The sequence below is a fragment of the Micropterus salmoides genome, unplaced genomic scaffold, assembly GCF_014851395.1.
Source record: "Micropterus salmoides isolate LMB-PRFRI ecotype aquatic unplaced genomic scaffold, ASM1485139v1 Ms_hic_scaffold_14, whole genome shotgun sequence".
Taxonomy (NCBI): domain Eukaryota; kingdom Metazoa; phylum Chordata; class Actinopteri; order Centrarchiformes; family Centrarchidae; genus Micropterus; species Micropterus salmoides.
The window spans coordinates 24,268,213-24,287,979 of NW_024040485.1; the positions used below are offsets into that span (position 1 = coordinate 24,268,213).

At 40.8% G+C, this 19,767-nt stretch overlaps 1 protein-coding gene across 2 annotated transcripts; it reads right to left on the reverse strand.

The window, feature by feature from the left end:
• Nucleotides 1-1,635: 1,635 nt before the first annotated feature.
• LOC119902432 (glutamate decarboxylase 1-like) lies at nt 1,636-18,034 on the reverse strand. 2 transcript variants are annotated; one of them, XM_038718611.1, is made up of 17 exons: nt 17,738-18,033; nt 16,719-16,829; nt 14,606-14,662; nt 12,801-12,938; nt 11,988-12,230; nt 10,690-10,780; nt 6,363-6,475; nt 6,051-6,166; nt 5,642-5,721; nt 5,456-5,510; nt 5,254-5,370; nt 5,085-5,149; nt 4,906-4,984; nt 4,484-4,633; nt 4,194-4,301; nt 3,874-3,963; nt 1,636-3,571 (listed from the first exon to the last, which is right to left on the reverse strand). In XM_038718611.1, exons 2-17 carry the CDS (start codon nt 16,792-16,794, stop codon nt 3,398-3,400), a joined length of 1,752 nt encoding a protein of 583 aa, XP_038574539.1. In that variant the 5' UTR covers nt 16,795-16,829; nt 17,738-18,033; the 3' UTR covers nt 1,636-3,397. The 2 variants fall into 2 exon arrangements, with proteins under 2 accessions (XP_038574539.1, XP_038574540.1); XM_038718612.1 differs by lacking the exon at nt 14,606-14,662 and having other exon boundaries at nt 3,398-3,571; nt 17,738-18,034.
• Nucleotides 18,035-19,767: the final 1,733 nt, after the last annotated feature.

Here is a 19,767-nt window from a genome sequence, read left to right on the forward strand (position 1 = left end):
TCCCCAAATGTTCTGAAAATAGTGTTTAATGCTCAAAATCATCTGGAGGAGGACCCACAGACCCTCCAATCATATTTTTCAGCATTGAATATTTCTTCAAAATAGTATTAAAACATTTTGTTGTCTTGTACTCATGACCCCAATATTATTCATCGTCATGTATCGTGGGCTACTATATCGTCACACCCCTAATAACTCCTGATGAGCCCAGAACTTTGCAAAACAAAGTGACTCCCTTGGTCCCATGTCAGCTCATCTCATACTCTCAACTACATGGCCCACATATGTACAGTGCATACATGCTAATGTTTATACAAAATAGATAAACATAACGATAGTTATTAAACAATGTGCATTCAATGTTAAATGTAAAATTAAAAATGAGTTTGAAATATAAGTATTCTGAACCTTAAATGTGTCTGAAGGGTCAGGTTAACAGGCTTTCCTGGGATAACGTCTGGCAGGTTTATTTATCTAAAATATTCAGTAGGTGCACCCACTCTCTTGGTGTATTACGAGAAACAAATGAGACCATGAGAGAAACCAGTGTGTTATTAGCACACATTTTACTCAAAATTACAATACCACATTCCACAAAGCCCTTTCACTTCCTGTCCCAGAGATTATCTTGTTTCTTGTCTCATACTCTCTGGAGAATAAACATGTTGGCTGTTATTTCTTCCATAACCGTTTCACTTTCATCTACTACTCCATGGTGAAACCTTTACCTTTATTTCTAGCAGGATGATGTTCTGTCTTTTTTTGTGCTATCTCTTCTTCTGTATGTGTTTTCATGATTATTAAAATGTTTATAGATTTGAAAACCCCTTATGTGGCACATCTTAATTATTATTTTTATTTGTAGCAGCCTTGTAGTATGCCTAGTAGTAGTAGTATTAGCAGTAGTTGTAGTAGTGGTAGTTGTAATTATTGCTTTGGATGATTGTGCAAACAGACAGTAACCACCAGGGGGCATTGCTAGTACATCATATCCTCCTTGCTGATCTCGATGATGCCGATCTTAAGTCTCACTCCACTACTATCCTTCTATTTGGTATGTTTTATGCTCTCCACCTAAAGGTTATGAAACACTGTAACCAATGCATCTGCTTCTCTTAGAAATGATTTGCTTAGTGAGGCTGAATCACATTATATGTATAGGTGAGAGACTGAGGGTGAAATTAGGTAAAAGAGAGAAATGTGAGAGGAGCAAATGTGAGGGAAGAAAAGAGTAAATGAGTAAGGAAGAAGAGGGGAAAGAGATGAGAGGGGAGAAATGGAGAGGAGGGTTTCAAGCTGGAAAACAGCCAATCTGACACACAGCTGGGGGCCAAACAAAGCCTTCTCCAGGATGATTAGGCAGGGAGGCAATAATGTACGTGTGTGTGTGTGTGTGTGTGTGTGTGTGTGTGTGTGTGTGTGTGTGTGTGTGTGTGTGTGTGTGTGTCTGTGTGTGTGTGTCTGTGTGTAGCTACTGATACAGACAGTTAAGAGGCAGAGTGGGATTATAGACAAAAATAAAATGTCTGTCTTTCTGAAGAGTGCAATTTGTGGAGCCACAGAGGAAAATGGTTGTGTGGTGTGTGTGTGTGTGTGTGTGTGTGTGTGTGTGTGTTTAAATAAGTTAGACTCATGTTTCCCTTTAATAGACTTTATTAAATATCTTTTTGGAGGTGGTATGATTCTGTTGAAGTGCCTACTGAAAACCTCCCGGGAAACATTGCCTAACAGCTGGCTTAATCAAAAAACAAAACAAAAAACAGACTGGCCACATAAAGTCAACAGATAACCTTAAATACGATTTATGCAATTGTGCCATTCACGTATGGTCCCTAGATACCATAAAATACTTTGTTAACGTAAGTCTTATATAATACTGCCATAGTACACATCCATTTACAATGGAAGAAAGAAAGGTGAACATTGTGCAAAGACACAAACAGGAACTCTTTTAACAAGATATTCCATTGAGCTCCCATAACACTGAGAATACAGGTAATATGTATTACAATTAATATATTATATTACAGTAAATGCATTAGGATTAAGACAGATACAACAACCCTTCCTTCTCATTCTCTAGAGGAGAGTACATTCTCACATACTTGTGCTTCTCTCAAATAAAAGACTGGCGCGACAGCCAGAGGATTATATAGACATCATTCTTAATCTCATCAGAAGGCCAGTCAGTCATCTCAAAACATTCAGTCAAAAAGACTCACAATCACGGAAAGAAACACCATAGAAATTGCATCGCAGTCCAGGGTCAATAGGTAACATTTTACAAACACCTACAATCTATAAGAAGTTGAATAAGCAGGACAATGGATTGCTCTGTTCCCGATTCTCTTTCTTTGGCTGACAAATCACTATAAATAAACTTCTTACAAATGTATTACCGTGTAATACACATAAAGATACATTTACAATAAAATACCTGAATCTGCAAACAGTGGAAATGAAATAAATATTTTTTTCTTATTTAATTAAATATTCATATTTTAACAATATTATAAACACATATGGGTATCGCATGAAACAAACAACGAGCCAGCGTTTTACATGTTTAAAGTTGTCACAGACTTGACATAGCTGTAGACATTTTAAATCTTAATCTTAAACCTCTACGAGCAAAAATATGGCAGACTGTAGATCAGTTGCTAAGGGTTATCTAACACCCCTCAGCTTAACACACTTGGTACCTACGGTGTGCACATAAGGTAATAATAAGCTTATTTTTAACATAGTGCTAGCCTAAAATACATGACAGGATACACTCATTGTGCCACATGCACACCTGCACACACACTGCTGCAAGGGCTTGGACATCGGTTTAGGACAAATAGGTCAGTGCACTGAGATTAAATATAATGTACAGCTGAAAGCACCAATGATTCAATTTTGTGTAGCAAATGTATGATACAGCAAAATAATGTTATGATAGTTTGTTATATTTTGATCTGTGCTTTTCTCCCTTTCTGTGGTTGACCACACACAGACACACGCGCGCACACACACACACACACACACACGCACACAGACATTAAAAGACAAACTACATTGGATGAGAAACTAGCTTACACGCACACACATTACAAGATTCCACAGCACACACATACATTAGTTTAGCAGATGTTTGTTGTACCTGGAGCCTTCAGATACTTAGTACTTACATATTTTGTCTAGAGGAGGAACTATGTGGGACGAGCAAGTAAGAAAGTCTCTCATTATGAGTTTCTCTTCCGTTAGAGAAACAGTCAAAATGCTTCAGGCTAAGATAGACCGGATAGAAAGAACCTAAAACACGTCCTATCACTATTCAGTCTGCAGCACTGTGAATGTTTCACCTCGTAGCATTTGTCTTGGAAATACACTGAGGCAGTGATGGCTGAGAGGTCTACAGGTCTTGAGCCATCCTCTCAATCTCATCAATGAGGAAGTCGATGTCAGACTGGGTGACCGCAGGGTTGGAGACGACCATACGGAAGAAGTTGACTTTATTCCCTTGAGGCTGGTAGCCCACCATGGTTGTCCCTGACTCCATCATCATGGCCTTGATCTTTGGCGCCACCTGGTGGAGTCAAAAAATTACAACGTACAACTGCATTACTGAAATAAAAAGTGTACATGAAAATATTGCTCTTTGGTTGTATGAATAAAAAGAAAGGGTAAACATGAAAGCTGAAGCTGATGAAATATCTGGACGTGATTCTTTTTCTACAGTTTCTTTTAATGTCTATTTAACAGAGACAATGGAGGATACAGTAATTGCACCTTTTAAAGATTAAACCTCATTTCTATCTGTGCACAGGCCACATGTGATGCACAGGTTGACAAAGTAAAAAATAACATAGTCATTGACAGGTGTCTTACCCTGTGGAGTTTTTCTCGCCGCTCATCACCATCAGGCATGCCTCTCATGCTGGGTGGAATATACCAGAAGCAAACATTGGTGTGCTGGGGCTGTCGACAGGAATAAACACAGTTAATACGCACACACTTCTTTACACCACTCAAAAATGAAGAAACATGGAGTTAGAGGAAAGAGAGTAAGACAGCAATTAACATATTTATTTCTTGGTTAAACCCCCAAAATGGTTCCTGTCATGTCAGTATATGTTATTAATATATTGAATATTGAATTTTCCCCAGTGATTGAAAATAACATTGATAGAACAAAAAGAGACGCTCACCACTCCATCAAACACCATCTCATATCCCTCCCTGTTCTTGATCTTGTTGTACAGGTACTGAGACAGTTCCAAACACTTGTCAATGTGCTGCTCAAACCCTATGGTACCCTGCAGGGAAAGAAAGTCAGTCAGTCAATAAACATTTAACAACAAAAAGCAGAGTATACAGCTATAGCATCTGCTATAATAACACAATTCCTATTGGCTTGAAGACATTTGTGTATGTTGGTAAAAGAATAATTTACAAGTTATCAGGTATTTCTGTGTGCGTCTTTCTTCCTTCATCTCACCTTGGCCTTCCACATGAGCCAGAACTTAAAGATGTCGACGTGTCGGCCACACTGGATTGCTTTGTCCCCTGTGTCGTAGGTGACGTCGTACTGTTTGTCTGGTTGGAACAGGTAGCCAGCACACATGGAATTGCAGCCTGCCAGGATTCCCTACAGACGCACACAGAGTACATACACTGTTGACCCTTTTTTCCACAACTGTAATGCCCATAGCAGGCTAGGACTATGTGGAACTACTGCTATGAAAGGTTACATTCATATGAACTTGTAATGTATAGCGGGTATTGTGCTCATTCTTAAAAAGAACGGCCTGTCATAACAATAATCCAGGAACAATGCACATTATTTAAATAAAACCTTCAAAATACAGTGTTTAAAAGGGTTTAAAATCTTCCTGAAATGTTGAGGTGTGTTTACTGTACCTTCTCTCTGACCAGGATTGCAGAGCACTGCAGAGGCACACCCATCATCTTGTGAGGGTTCCATGTGACAGAGTTGGCCCTGCCAAGTTTAATATATGTATAAATTTACTAAAGTAGTCTTAATGAAGATTTGCTTTAAATAGCAATACAGAGCAACCCATCATTTCACATGTACCTACCTCTCAACTCCATTAAGCTTATGGCGATGCTTCCTGGACATCAGTAGTCCACCACCCCACGCTCCCTGAGGAGACAGCACTTTTACTGAGGGGTACGCAAGCAAGGACATAGTACTCTTTCTACCAATATCAAAATAGTGCAGCATCTACTCCGATGTCAGATACTCACATCAACATGGAGCCACAAGTTGTACTTCTCGCAGATGTCAGCAATCTCATTGATGGGATCAAATGCACCGTAGACAGTCGACCCAGCCGTGGCATTCACAAACAATGGCACATAACCCTGCAGAATCGACACACAAGATCAAGTAAAAGAGCAAGAACAAATAAATAAATTAAATGAAAGGTAAAGGAGCAATGACACTGACCTTCTGTTTAGCATCAATAATCTTGGCCTCCAGATCTGCAGGAATGACTCTCCCCCTGAAAGAGCATCATATTAGCATCAAATACATGTCATACAAGAATCATCTCCTCTCTTCATGACATTGTTCACAAACAGTATTTTACGCTTTTACTGTTGTGGCTTTACATTTCTAAGATGAATTCCCCACCTCTCATCTGTGCTCAGCAGGATCACATTCTCAGTACCAAAGCCAAGAGCAGCTCCAGCCTTCTTTATGGAGTAGTGGCTCTGTAGGGACATTAGGCATATAATTCATCTATCATTGAAATAATAGCTAAGTTTCCAGGAGAGTGAAGATTTTGTGATTTTTGCTAATTGAGCTTTGGCTTGTTTTCTGTCATGTTCTCAACTGTGCAATTCTTTACAGACAAAAGCAGATGCGATGAAATCAAAAGGAATCCATTAAACTAGCCATTGCCTTGATTCAAATAGACCTACTGATTATTACCGGACTTCTTCAATGGCCTTAATCTACAGCCGATGAAGCATAGCGCCTACTTTATTAGAATACCTAAAATGGACAGTGTGTGTATGTGTGTGTGTTCATGGTCACATACGTGTTCAGATGTGAAGAGGACAAGACGTGGAGCAGCAGACATGCCCTTGGTCTTGACCTCGGGGAAGTACTTGTAACGTGCGATCATCACGCTGTACATGTTGGAAATAGCGCCCCCTGTTGAGGAGAGACAGACACATTAACACCTTGCAAACCCGCATTCACACACCAACTGCAGTGCATGCTGGTAACAACAATATTATTACAGAAATTAAAATAGCAACTCATTAGACTTTCTGCTTATAGTTTTACCATCCAACACAAAATAACACACCCTCATCGTGTATATGGAAACTGTTATTTAAAGACTAACCCGGTGAAAAAATTCCGTCTCCCTCTCCATTGGGCCAACCAATCATCTCTCTCATTTTCTTCAGAGTCAGCTGCTCCATCAACACAAACACTGGAGCAATCTCATAGGTGAACCTGTCAATCATATCACAGAATGTATGAATATATCACGTCATTCAACATAACCGTAACGGCTGAGTCATTAACAACTACTCTGTGAGCAAGAGGAATAAAAGAGGATTCTTATGCACGCAGACACTTGCAGATTAGAAAGCCCAAATACAGACACACCAACACACACAAGCATTGGTTTTTCATTAGCTTCACTATAATTCCATCCACATAGCACAAACTGGGGTTGTGCTGATAGAGCTAATTAAAAAGTGTCTGATAGGATTCGGGCAGCAAACATTCATATTCAAATTCTTTCTAAAATCACTCAGTAGTTTCATTAAAGCCCACAAAGCTCTGATGGCTATCTGTCAATCCTGCCAATCTTAGTGAGTCTGAATGGGGCTGATTTGATGGCTGAGAGGACATGAACGTGTATTTTTAGCACATGTGTGCATGAGAAAGAAAGGCAGGCATGCAGAGAGAGTGTGTGTGTTTTAAAGAGATAACAGCCTCTGTGGACCCCAAAATTCAGATATAGAGGAAGACACCGTAATTTTTAATTGTCATTATTTCATTAAAAGAAAGAAAAAGAGAGAGAGAAGATTAAAAGACAAAAACAATATTTACAGGGAGATGAGAGGGAATAAAAACGATAGATATGTGTCTGTGTGGCTGGTAGCTCATTGAACAACAAAAGAGCAAAACTCCTGGAGAAGCTAAAGTAGATTACATGTGTCACAGAAAACCAACTCCCACAGTGAGGCCTGAGCTTTTGCTCTCTTCACTAACTGACGGGCATCTCACCGCCTCCCACACACACCCTTAGGACTGATCCCTGTTTACCTTTACTTTTAATGAGGCCAGTTATACAACACTCCTCCACTCCCATCAACACCAGTACCATCTAAAACGACAATAACATTATCTCGTCTCTTTTGTCTTCACAAGTACGTCTCTACACGAGGACTGAAACATTTTGGAAGCTTGGGTACAGAGGAAGAGAAATAAAGGCTGAGGGGAGACGAGAGCTGTTGGGAAACAATGCACTGAATGAAACTGTGACAGAGGACAACAAAGGAAGAGGAGGGGTTGATATGGAGGCAGAGCAAGGAAAGCATACAGAAAAGAAATAGGACAACAAGGCGAAAGGCAGTGGCTGAAAATAGGAGACGAGAAAAGCTGTGGTTGAGGATGGATAGAAAATGAATTAAAAAAGGATGAAGAAATAGAGAAGAGAAAGACATTTGTGTGTGTAAACATCCCTGCTGAGGGGCTCGCCCACGGGATGGATTTGATTGGAACATTAGTTTCTGGTCAATACACCAGATCAGATTGTGACAGCTGGGTTTTGACCATGAATGGCGAAAACAAAGGATAAAATCAGAAAGAAGCCTCTCGGAGATCTAATTTCAGGAATATGGTGTTCTTTGATAGACTGGAATTATAGTTCATATAAGGAACACAAAAATGCCTAATATCTTGGATGTATCACTTTCATTTCTTCTTCAAATGAATCTCAACCGTAGCAGAAAAGGGACAAAACCAGTGCACCTTTTTCAAAGTCCCTTTTTTCTCTGTGAGTCATTTCACGCTGCAATGACAATAATGGTGATCATTATCACAATCAGAGCCAATCATTGGTCTTTTCAGGGTGAAAATTACCCCTCAGTCACCTGCCTTTCTCCAGGGACAGCCCCTAAATGCCCTTATTATCATCATCAAGGGCACTCAATGTGTGTGAGTCTGTGTTTGAATGTGTGTGTGCGTGTCTCTATGTGACTAACCCTGTGACCCCCAAACACACTCTGCTCTCTCAAACCCTCAAAGGAGCACTGAGTCAGTCGGTATCCACAGGGACAATAGAGGCGGAATGAGCACTCCGCAGGGAGCTGCAGCAGCCAGTTGCCACAGTGTGACTGGGTTTTCTGTGCAGCCGGAGGACATTGTGTGTCAGTGTGGGGCCCAGCTGGCCTATCTGCTAAGACCAGCTCACAATGAGCCTGCAGTCAATGGACTGGAAACCCTAGCTGCTGTATCTGGGACAGCCAGAGCTGGTGTGTGTGTGTGTCATTATGAAAGAGTGCGCGAGTGTGTGAATTCAATGGCCCTGTCTCTTTGGGCATTCTTCCAACCGGGAGATGAGATGGGAAAGTTTTTCCTAAGAGGGGGAAAGGGGGTAGTTTCCTAAGCTAATGTTTTGAGAAATTGGATAAACTAAGTGTCTCAATGTTCCTTTCCTTTTGGTTACATTGATCTTTTCTTTAGCAGCCAGTCTAGGGGAAAATGTAGAGGCCACAATATTAAGAGAATATTGAATGCTCAATTTGTGTATGTGAGTGGTGTATACTGTCCTCAGTCCACCACTTATATCTTGGTTGGTGTTTTTGCACTGTGAAGGTCATGCTGTCTTTGTAGCTAGTATATCTCACTTTGTACCATGAACTCCAAGTGTCTCAACATTGTATCACCAAGTTTTAGATATTTGTTGTACTAATTTATTGATATTTAAGGAACTGATTCTGCTTTAAAATCTCTTTTTAAATGCTGTTAGAATTCTGTCAGTTTTCTTGCCTTCTGTCTGGAGCTCAGTAATTGTCAGGGCATATGTAGTTTTTGTTGATTTTTCTCTTTCATACATAAGGGTAGACCTGAAACAATAAGTCGGTCGATCGACTAATTGTTGATTTTTTTTCAAGCAAAATTGCCAAACACTCTCTGACTCCAGCTTTTAAATTCTGAGAATTTGCTGCTTTTCTTCATTTTACGTAATAGCAAATCGAATATTTTTAGGTTTTGGACTGTTGGTCAGACAAAACAGGACATTTAATCATGTCATCGTAGGCTTTTGGGAAAGTGTACTGTAGACATTTTGTTTGTGTCTTTGACATTTTAGAGACCAAATGACGAATCAATTTAAGCTGTGGTAGGCATCTTGGAGAAATCAGTAAGAGACAGCTAGGCAGCCGAAACAGTCGCCCCGCAGAAACCAGAAACAGAAACAGAAGAAGTATCACTCAAGGTACTTGAGTTAGAGAGAGGAGTTTGTTGTGTTGGAGTAACTTTAGGAAAGAAAGTCTTGCTAACAGTTCCTCTATGCTACACATCTCCTCTCCGCTACAATATGTTGCAGCCACTGTAGCCATTTCGCGGCTGACGACTGAAGCCACCTACTGCACGTATTTCAAAAGTTTTTGTACCTACTTGCATTTTTAAACCCCAAAATATGTAAAAATAGGGCCAAGGTATAAAAATACAGAAATTATCCTTTATGACACAGATACTGGATTTTTTTTGTGTGTTAGAGCATTTAATGTATTCATTGTTGGATATAAAGAGAATTCCAACAAATATAACAAAAAGATGCTTCTGAAATGAAATGCCCAGCTTGAACTGAGACATTAACCGGCAGATTAAATGATCATTAGATCAAATGAAAATAATCATTAGTTGCAGCCCTCTATAAGAGTGCTGTACATTTTCACATTTTCTTCTCTGGGCATCCCTTTAAGGCAGTCTTAATACTGTAAATATTGCTATGAATAAGCATCAAATATTTTAAATATTTTGTAGATTGTCTCATTTTTGAGGAGTTCATGTTTATTCCAGTGAGGAAATCAACTGACAGATTTATTCATTTCTCCACTGAGAATAAATTAAAAGAGCTGTAAATATTCAGCTGGCAAGATGTGCATTGCTTTGTGTGCAACAATGAGTGTGTGTCTGTTATTGAATATTCTGATATTGTACAGCAGTATTACGACAATGTTCCTTCTTCTTTTCCAGTGATCATAACACAAGGTTACAGCTTATTTACAGCCTGTGTGTGTGAGAGAGTTTGTGTGTGTGTAGCTGTGTTCAGAGTGTGCAATGTTGATGTGGTTCGTGCCCTCTTTCAGACTGGGCCACCATGTAACTGTGACCTGAGATCAATATACAATCTAACCACCCCTGGGGCTAGGCTGCCTCGGATATACAGTACAGCACAGTGGCAACCTGCCATCTGTCAATACACAATCTCAACAGGACAAACCAAACACTTTATATAACCGTGACCAATTGTGGTGTGAGCTGAGGGGAACACCATGAGCACCTTCACCATGACTTTATATGATAATGACTCTGGGTTATTACCAGTAGCCTACAAACAAGAAATCTCTGTTGTCCTGTCCTAACATTTAGAGGTCTTTCCCCTGTATGGATAAGAATTGTGTTTGGGCACATACTGTATGACTCACATGTTGGTGTTAGCAGTGGAGGTGAGCCACTCTCCAGCCAAGCCGATGATGTCCAGGCCAGAAGACAACTGGTTGAAGAATCGCGGGTGACCTGAACATAAAAATATATACATAATGACATTCCTATTAACATGGCTTTAATTATGAGGGAATCATGTTTTATTTAAAGAGAAAGCAATAAGAAAGACAGCCACTGATATGTTTGCCTTGTCCTGGGTACATAAAAAACCTTTATGAAGGTATATAATGACTATGGATTTCATTTTATATTCTCCTGGTCAGCCATGAAACCTAAGGGATCTGACATTGCACTGTTCATTGTACCATAATTACATTGGTAACAAGGCTATGTGACAGCCATTTAGACTCTAAGGTGCTTGAACACACAGTCCCCGTCAACAGGCCGGGAGCCTAAATGCAGTCATGGATACAAGCACCTTGTGAAGGCAGTGCTGCGTGGCTCACATAATAAATATGTCTGTCATATTAAGTTACTTATGAATAAAAATATCAAATATATGGAAAATAAATATAATTTTGTGTGTATGTTAAATAAGCTGACTGTGCTGCTTAACAGCGAGAGGAAAGAAAGATCAGATTTACATTCCAGCACCGCGGACAGCTCCTCCAGTCGCACATCACACAATTCAGCCTCAAACATGTTCTGAGAGGCAGTAAAAAGCACCATGCCACTGAAAAGAAAAGTGGTGCTGAGGCATGGACACAGTACACCCTGTGTGATATATAAAACCCGAGGGACAGTTTGAGGGTGGTCGTTTTTAACAGCTTGAAACAGCCCGTGTTAGGATGCCCTCAGGCGACACTTGGTTTAATAACTCGAGGGGAAAGAAAAGGGGGATGTCAACTGAATTACCAGGGGGACAATAAAGAAGGCAGTCATCATAACAGGCTGTATACTGTCTGGCCAGCAACTTCTTCTCTAATGGTTTGTGTTGAATTCAGTACAATAGTCAGTATTAACTTACATGAAAGTTATTAAATGGACGCATGTTTCTGAGAATATATATCATCATATTATAGGAATATCATCTGAGATACCATCAAAGATACTTTTATTAACTTGAGCTCTCATAGAATGTTTTGTATAATATTGTAAATGACGATATGTGTGTCTGCAGGGCCTTTTCACATTTTCCAGTGTCTTTTTGCTAAATCACAAACACCACCATATGAATTATTCAAAATCCCCAAGCTTTGAAATCATATTCCCAACTCATACTAGGTGACCCCCCTTTTACCTTAGATACAGCTATAGTTTAACCTTGAAGGTGTCCTACCTGTCCGGACGCCATATTTCAGCGTGTCCCTGCAGTCCACCAGGATCTGCTCCAGGGATTCAGGCTGGTCGGACAGCTCCAGGTTGAAGCCCTCCATGCCCTCAAGGAGCTGGTGAGGGTGGTGGAAGTCCAGCACCTTGGTGGAGCGGTCGAAAGTCTTCTTGACGTAGTTGGTGAGGATGTCGACCATCTCCAACAAAAACTGTATGGTAGGCTCCTCTCCATTTTTGGCTGGCAGCAGGTCTAAGAGGTGAGGAGTGACAGTGGAAACTTAGCCTGGGTCTTTTGCCGATGCTCTGGCTGTAACTTAGTCTTTAGAAAGTCCAAATCTGACTTTGTATTTCTTAAAATGTTTCTGTTTGTGACGTATGTCTAATAATGAATTATTCTGGTCGAATAAAGTAACGTTTAGTAGGCTAATATAGGGTAATAATAGGCTAGCCTACTGTCATTAGTAACTCCTCCATTTATTGCCATACATTTTGGCTTCCTGGCTTTAAACTGAGAAGCATCGTTCTTAACAGGAAATAGCAACCTTAGGTTCGTTTTCTATATTGTCCAAATATATTATTAGGTTATGCCTCTAACTTTGGTCGTTGTCCAAAGTCGATTTTTGAGGCCAACAACATTGTGGCTTCTAAGAGATAACATAAGAAAATGCATAGGCTTATTCAACAGATAAGAAAACTGAAGATTTGCACAAAAGCGCCAACGGTCATTTAATTTGAATTAATGAGCGTGCGCTCGTAAATTGTTCCAGAAATGAACAATCTTTTACGTTGATGTGTCTGGCTGGAATATTGTAGTTCTCACCTCTGGCGAACAGGTTGGAGAAGTCGGTCTCGGTGAGGCGGTAGCGCGCGTCCCTGTCACTGTTGTCGCACGATAGTAGGTTCTTCTGGCCCGCGAGCCTCCCCTTCTCGTCGAGACTGTTGTTCTTCTGCAGGAACCCTAGGGTGTTACACGGTGGAGGGCAGGAGTTATCACCAAACATCTCCATTCCACAAAAAAACTAAATTATGGGCCAAAAAAATACAAGAAAGAGAAATTAATCTCAAAATTCCGGCGTTATTTAGTCAAATATGAATATGAATATATGAATATGAAAGTGGCAGCGTTTGATAACTAGGGCCTATCTGTGTCAGTCAGCTCCTAATGCTTAATTCTTTAATCGGAAATGCGGAGGCCAAACTTATATAGGCCTAGGCCATGTAGGTAAGGAAGAGGGACCACCAGTTTAAATCTGTGTGTGTGTGTGTGTGTGTGTGTGAGAGAGCGCGTGCGCGTGTGGGTGCCCTCCCCACCCTGTGACATCACCACCACACCCCAGTCAGGATGTCCCCAGTCCACAGACTGATCGGCTCAGTGGGCAGCCCGTGGCGATGACTCAGCCAATAACTACGCATCCTGGGGTTAATGCAGGAAGGTTGCACAGAGCCCTAAACCAGTCTGCCCCTGCAAGGCATATGGCCTATGTTTTGAACTCCATGATTGATCGGATTTCTGCAGGCTATAGGCCCTCTTTATCTGTAGGAAAGTGTGGTAAAGTGTGGGCCTAATTGTGCGCAAAACACATGGAAATATTGTCTCATATTTTTCAATGGAAAGTCTATAATGCATTGCTCATTAAATACCCAATGACATATTCAAAATCAATGTGCGAGACCATCTATACTACCATAGCCTCCATTTAGAACTATCCCCACTCAATTTCCATTCCAGCCCATTAAAATGTAATTTAGACCAATCAAAATCCAGTGGTCAATTTCTCATTCTCAGAAATGGCAACTTCAAACGTATTCGATCTTTTTGGTCTTAACTCATTTCTGCCATAACAAACAGGCCAATAATATTCGGTTTCAATGGACCATATCTATGACATTCATATACCTTTGCATAGCTGCAAGAAAAACACATCATCCATACGTTTTAATTTTTGATTCACTGAAAGAAACAAATTCCTTTAAAGGATGGAGAAATAAACTCGCCTTCCCTGCAACGTCACACCCGCTATTTTCCACTGTAATATAGACTGTGTGAGATTGAAAGCAGATCAAAGAACAGATGTAGAAAAAAACTTTTTGGATTTTTTGTTTTAAAGAAATATTTGAATGGGAAATGAAAATACTAATTTATTTGCATGTTATTATAAGGAGCATTCTGGGCTATATAGCATATATTCACAGGCCTGTCTCGTGGATGTTTCTCTTGGTGGTGAAATGGGAAAGACATGGGGGTTTCATGGGCGGTCACGAGTGGTGATCCTGGGCTCTCATCATCAGACCTACAGGCTAATGTCCACTGACCTTTAGAAGATGGAAACACATAGTGACAGTCGTGGATGGCCCTGCTCTAACAGCCTTTATAATGGCCTATTTCAGGCCTCGGTTTTATTTATTAGAAAAATAAGAGAGAATAAAAGCCACCCTATGGTTAAAATGTTAAAGAAATAGAGGCAAGAAATGCATATCACAAGAGGCCTATTATGGAGACATGTTAACATACATCCCTAAATACGTCCTTCCCAAATGGCATATTTTCTAATATGTCAAAAATGTGACTATAAAAATATTGCATGTTGAAAGAAGTGGAGCATTTTATGTGCCCTGGAAACTTACCACAAATCTTCATCCCCAGCTTCCGTGTGCATCCGTGCATCCACGCATATTCGTAGGCTAAAACAGAATGAACGTTTGAGTTTCTGAAGAGGCAGGCCGCCGAGACAACGTGGATGAGCGGGTGATGGATATAAAGCTGGTGGAGCACAGTGAGCACAGTGGAAGCGGGATGCGGACGGCTCTTGGCCAGGTGTGTGATTCTGAACACTCAGGTTCTTTTTGGTATTTTATTGTGGGCTCTTTAAAGCACTGAGTCATTTGTATTTGATTAGTGTGGCTCAATGAGGCCTTAGTTTAGTGAGAATGTATTTTATACTTTTTATTTACCACAGCGCCCACTGATCTTAAAGGGGATGGGTCCCTTTATGATCCGATTTCCGATTTAAGTTCAATCAATAGGCACCGACAGTGGTCCACACGGCAGATCCACGCCGGCTCACACACCCAGCCAAGGGGCGGACTGGAATTAACGCCCGTGAAATGAGTTCACGGAGGACGGAAGAAATTAATTGAGTGAAACACAGTATGTGACTGGAGCGAGCTGGTAATGTCTGTGGCCGGGAAGACTATAGCCGGCGTGATGCAGAAACGCATAGTATAGTGCGTCAAACACATACACACATCATGCACACACACACACACACACACACACACACACACACCCACAGACCGGAGCGTGGACATGCGTGAGCAGAGATGGAGCAGAAGCCAGAGGGAATAAAATGGAGAGCGCACGGCAGCAGAGCCACAGCGAGGCGGCGGATACACCTGATGGAAAACTTTCAAAACAAAAACAAGTATTTAAATTTACTGAAGCAATTTCATTCTGAGAGAAACTAGAGAACAGCTCGAGGTACTGAGGCCAAGGCATATAACCAGGCAGACACGCGCGCGCATACACACACACACACACACACACACTTACACACATAGGCTACATTGCAAGCCGCCAGGCGTGAGATGGAGCGTGGCAGAGAGATAATGGCAACATCCAGCAGCAGTATACCAGCAAGTCAGACAAAACAAACATCTTCTTTTAATGGGCTTTTCTCGGTACAAACCCACATTTGAAATATGTCTGAGATTTTTATAGAAATGTTTACTGACACCCAAGGGCCACAAATACAATTTTCAAAAATATGTTATTCAATAGAAAGAGAAAATACTAACGTGAAATCTGCACTGGCCCCTAGGAACTGAATCTTATTTCCTCTTACATTGGACTGAAGACAAAAACCTGTAATTATTTCCCCGCGTTGCACTGCACATGGCCGCTCAAGTGTACTATAATGGGGTCGATTTTGTGCATGCAACAAAGGCTTAAATGATGAATTAACCCATAGGTTAATGTATCCCTAAATAGGTCCAGCCACTTCTTAAAATTACCAGCAACATTTCAACATTTCAAGAGCAACTAATCTATGCAGACTCCAGCCTTGAGGCCCTAATGCATCCAACGAGATTAGATGAATTATGACAGAAATAAATCATCATATTTTTTGCGAAATTTGTCGAAATCATAAAATATACTATTGAAACCAAGAGAATGAAGACGTTGTTGCAATAAAACAGGGGTCCAAATTCAAATCAGGAATATATTTTCGATCAGTAAATGCATAGGCCTATTCATTCAGAAATGTAATCACTAAATGCTTTTCGATCATTATAAATACCAATGCCTTAATGGCAAATTATTTCAGCGCCAGGTCCACCGCTGGTCCGCCAGGCAGCGACAGGCAGCTGTGATGGCTCTGTTTTTAACCGAGTGATTAACGACGGAGCCCACACAGCAAATGACCCGGGCGAGACTCGCTTTTATCAGACAGAGAAGGAGGGGAGAGAGAGACAGAGGGGCAGACAGATCCAGAGGGAGAGAGAGAGAGAGAGAGAGAGGTGTGCGTGGGATGAAGTGTTTTTAAACCTTCGTGTTGGCAATGAACCACACTGCAAAAGTGTCTTTGAGCAAGGCACCGAGTCGCGTCAGATCCAGGGGGCTGATTCTGTAAGCACAGCCTGAACGCTCCGGAGAGGGACAGCCTTAACTAAAATTTACCCTCGGCGATCGATACTGGATCACGGTGCTGTTAACAGAGAGAGATGTGTGAGGACGTACTTGTGGATGGAGGTCTTAAATTGCCGGAGTTGGGGTCCTGGTCGCCGTCGGTGGTTCTCGGTTCAGACGTGGCCATCAGTCCTCTGTTAACTGATCTCCAGAATAATTCAACTGCAAACCAAACGGTCCACGGTTAGGAGAGACCAGGTCTGCTTATCCAATTCAGGCCTGATACATACATGCACACATAAATGTATATATTGAATAACTAAAATTGATTTAATGGGTAGGCCAAGGTTTGATCAGAAAGTGGTGTGAACAAAGCCGCGCAATTTGGAAATTTGGAGAGAATTTCGCACGACACATAAGCAATACGACATTATATATTCCCAGGTCCAGTCCAATGTCCAGAATACGGAGCCAATATTAAAGATAAAATTCAAAAAGTTGTTATCAGGGACCTGGACCAATAGGAAACAGATAATGGCTCGTTGGAGGAAAATGATCATTAGATGTCTTGGGCAGAGAGGCATCAGACCATTAAAATCTATGAGCTTTATGTCTGTGATCATCACTGCACTCACAACATGCTGATATTTCTAAGGACTAAAAACAAGAAGATTAAAAAAAAAAAAAGGATTAATTCAGGCCGCCGTGTAAGGAGGCATATCAGAAAAGAAATGGTTATTATTGGTGAAATAACACCTAATCTACACAGACTGATTTATTAAAGATGCAACTATTATGTCCACATAAATAGCCTACGTAATTCACCTATTGACTTAGCAATCGACATTTCAATTAAGTTGCGCTTTGAACAAGCATATCCCACACCATCATCACTCAGTGTCATCATGGCATGAGAGACAGACTGAACTACTAATGAATTCCTTCTGTCACTAATCTGAGACTGATACCTTTCAAACGGTACAGCGAATTACAGCATATTTTTAATAGTAGCCTAATTTAATATTCTCCAAAATAACCCGACGTTATGATCTGTGAATATGTCTATGAAGGAATATGAAACCTATCAATACAGCCTATCAAGGGCGCCGCTGAAATGAAAGGCGTCTTACCGGCTCACGGGCGCACAGGTTGTCGTGTCCAAACTATATCTAGATGTTACAATTGCCACTCAAAGGCGCGACAAGGAACAGTCCAGTGGCGGCGATGGCTGAATATCAACAGAGCGAACTAATACAATCCCATCCAGCGGCGCGCAAGTGACCCTTTCTCCCTCAAGAATATTTTTTATTCGTTATTTATATCTCAGGCTCCGGCTGCCCATTGGTCTCTTCACTCAGGCATGAGTCACAGCCTTGCCTCCTTCTGACGACTAATGAAGCTTCCCTGAGTGCTACTGACAGCCACAATCCACTTTAAGAAGCCTAAAAAGGAAAAACACCAGTGACGTATGCCCGCTCTGCTGTGTGTCTGTGTGTGCATGTGTGGGTCTCCAGGTGTGGGTGGGTGTCACGGGATGGAGGATGGAGACTTGAATGTGAAATGTGGGTTACATAGAAATTGACCTTGAGAGGAAAAAACACAGTTAATTTATGGGTTTTAGTGACAACAGATATACATTCAGAATATTTAGTACATCTAATTTTCAATGGACCAATGAGAGCTCTATGAGATGATCTATCGGGTTATTTAACCTAGAATAACGACAATTCTTATTTCAAGCACCAAATGATGGAGAGAGCAGCATGTGCTGTGATCCATACTTCCATATTAGTACTGTAACACCCACCTTCGTGGGATGAGAACACTGCATGCATCATAATTTTTGACCGGCATCCTTTTTATAACCTTGACCTGGACAATAACACAGAGACATCAAAGTGAATCCAGCCTGGCGGGGATGACTTAGTGTCCTCACTGTCATCCTCATGGAGACTGAATGGGCAGAGGCCAGCCATTATGTTCATTCAATCACTGCAAATCATACAGCTTTTATCAGATGGATACTTACTCCTTTCACAAGTCATGCGTGGAGACAACTCATGAAGATAAGCCATGTGATAATAACTCAAAATATACTGGCTGATGGCATTCCACTAGGATGGGTTAGCTGTGTGTGTGTAAGAGAGAGAGGCTGTGCAACATTTACAGTGGTGATACAGTGTGCACATAGAGCAGAATATCACAGTAAAACATGCTTGATTGTCAGCTCAAAAATGCATCCTCAAAAAAAGCTCTTCTCTGGTGCTGTTTGAACTACCCAACTCACAGCTAACTCATTATTTCTTGTATTAAAACTGTGTTTTATAAAACTTTGTAATAAATAAATGTTCCTATGATGGCCTGCCTAGTTGCACCAACAGAACAAGTCTGAACCTGTTTTGCTGGCAGTACACTTTCTTTGTTGGGGTCAGTTTAGCCTAATTTGTGACCATCTGTGCTCAGGTTTCCATCCACATTAGCACATATTAACCAAATTCCTAGAAAAATTTCAAAAGTAAATGTGATTTAATGCTGGTTTCCATCTACTATTATGCAAGAGTTGGTTCATTGAGATGAACAGCTCATGGCGCTAAATCTCCACTCAGGTGCAATTAAACCTTTGCAGAAGAAGAGGGCCCAACAAGAATTAGCTCTGGTCAAACCTCAAATGGTGTGCAGGATGGAAAAACAATGATGGAAACACAACATTTATGTTTGTTTCATGTTTTAATCTGAGGAAGGTTACAGCCTCGTCATCACTCCACACAGATCTGCCCTCAGATGCTTTCACCTGTCGCCATTTTTCATCTCTTCAGTGCAGCGGAAGCTAGAGAGACAAAGAAGTCTTTATGTAGCCTACGCCATGATTTAATCGCTGTGCATTTTCATTGTCACATGATATTTTCTGTCAATACATCAACTTTGTCCACCTCCTCCAAGGAAAGTTTTTTTACATTTAAACTTTTCCTCTAACTTTACAAATAGGTAGATGGAAATGCAATAGAAATACTTATTAGTTGTTTTTTCACCTGTTATCCAACAACAATTTGCATATCTTCAAAGGTATTCCTATGATGTGTCTGTTTAAAACTCGTATTTCCACAGACAAAGATGTTCATGTCACTGTTTTTCAATGTAATTGAAATGAATTCATAACTCG

Coding starts and splice junctions, on each gene's coding strand:
- LOC119902432 (XM_038718611.1), bottom strand. CDS start 16,794: ATGGCCACGTCTGAACCGAGAACCACCGACGGCGACCAGGACCCCAAC. Junction 12,231..12,800: donor CTCCAACCTGTTCGCCAGAG/GTGAGAACTACA, acceptor CTCACCTCTTAG/ACCTGCTGCCAGCCAAAAAT. Junction 4,302..4,483: donor GGCTCATGTGGAAGGCCAAG/GTGAGATGAAGG, acceptor CTTTCCCTGCAG/GGTACCATAGGGTTTGAGCA.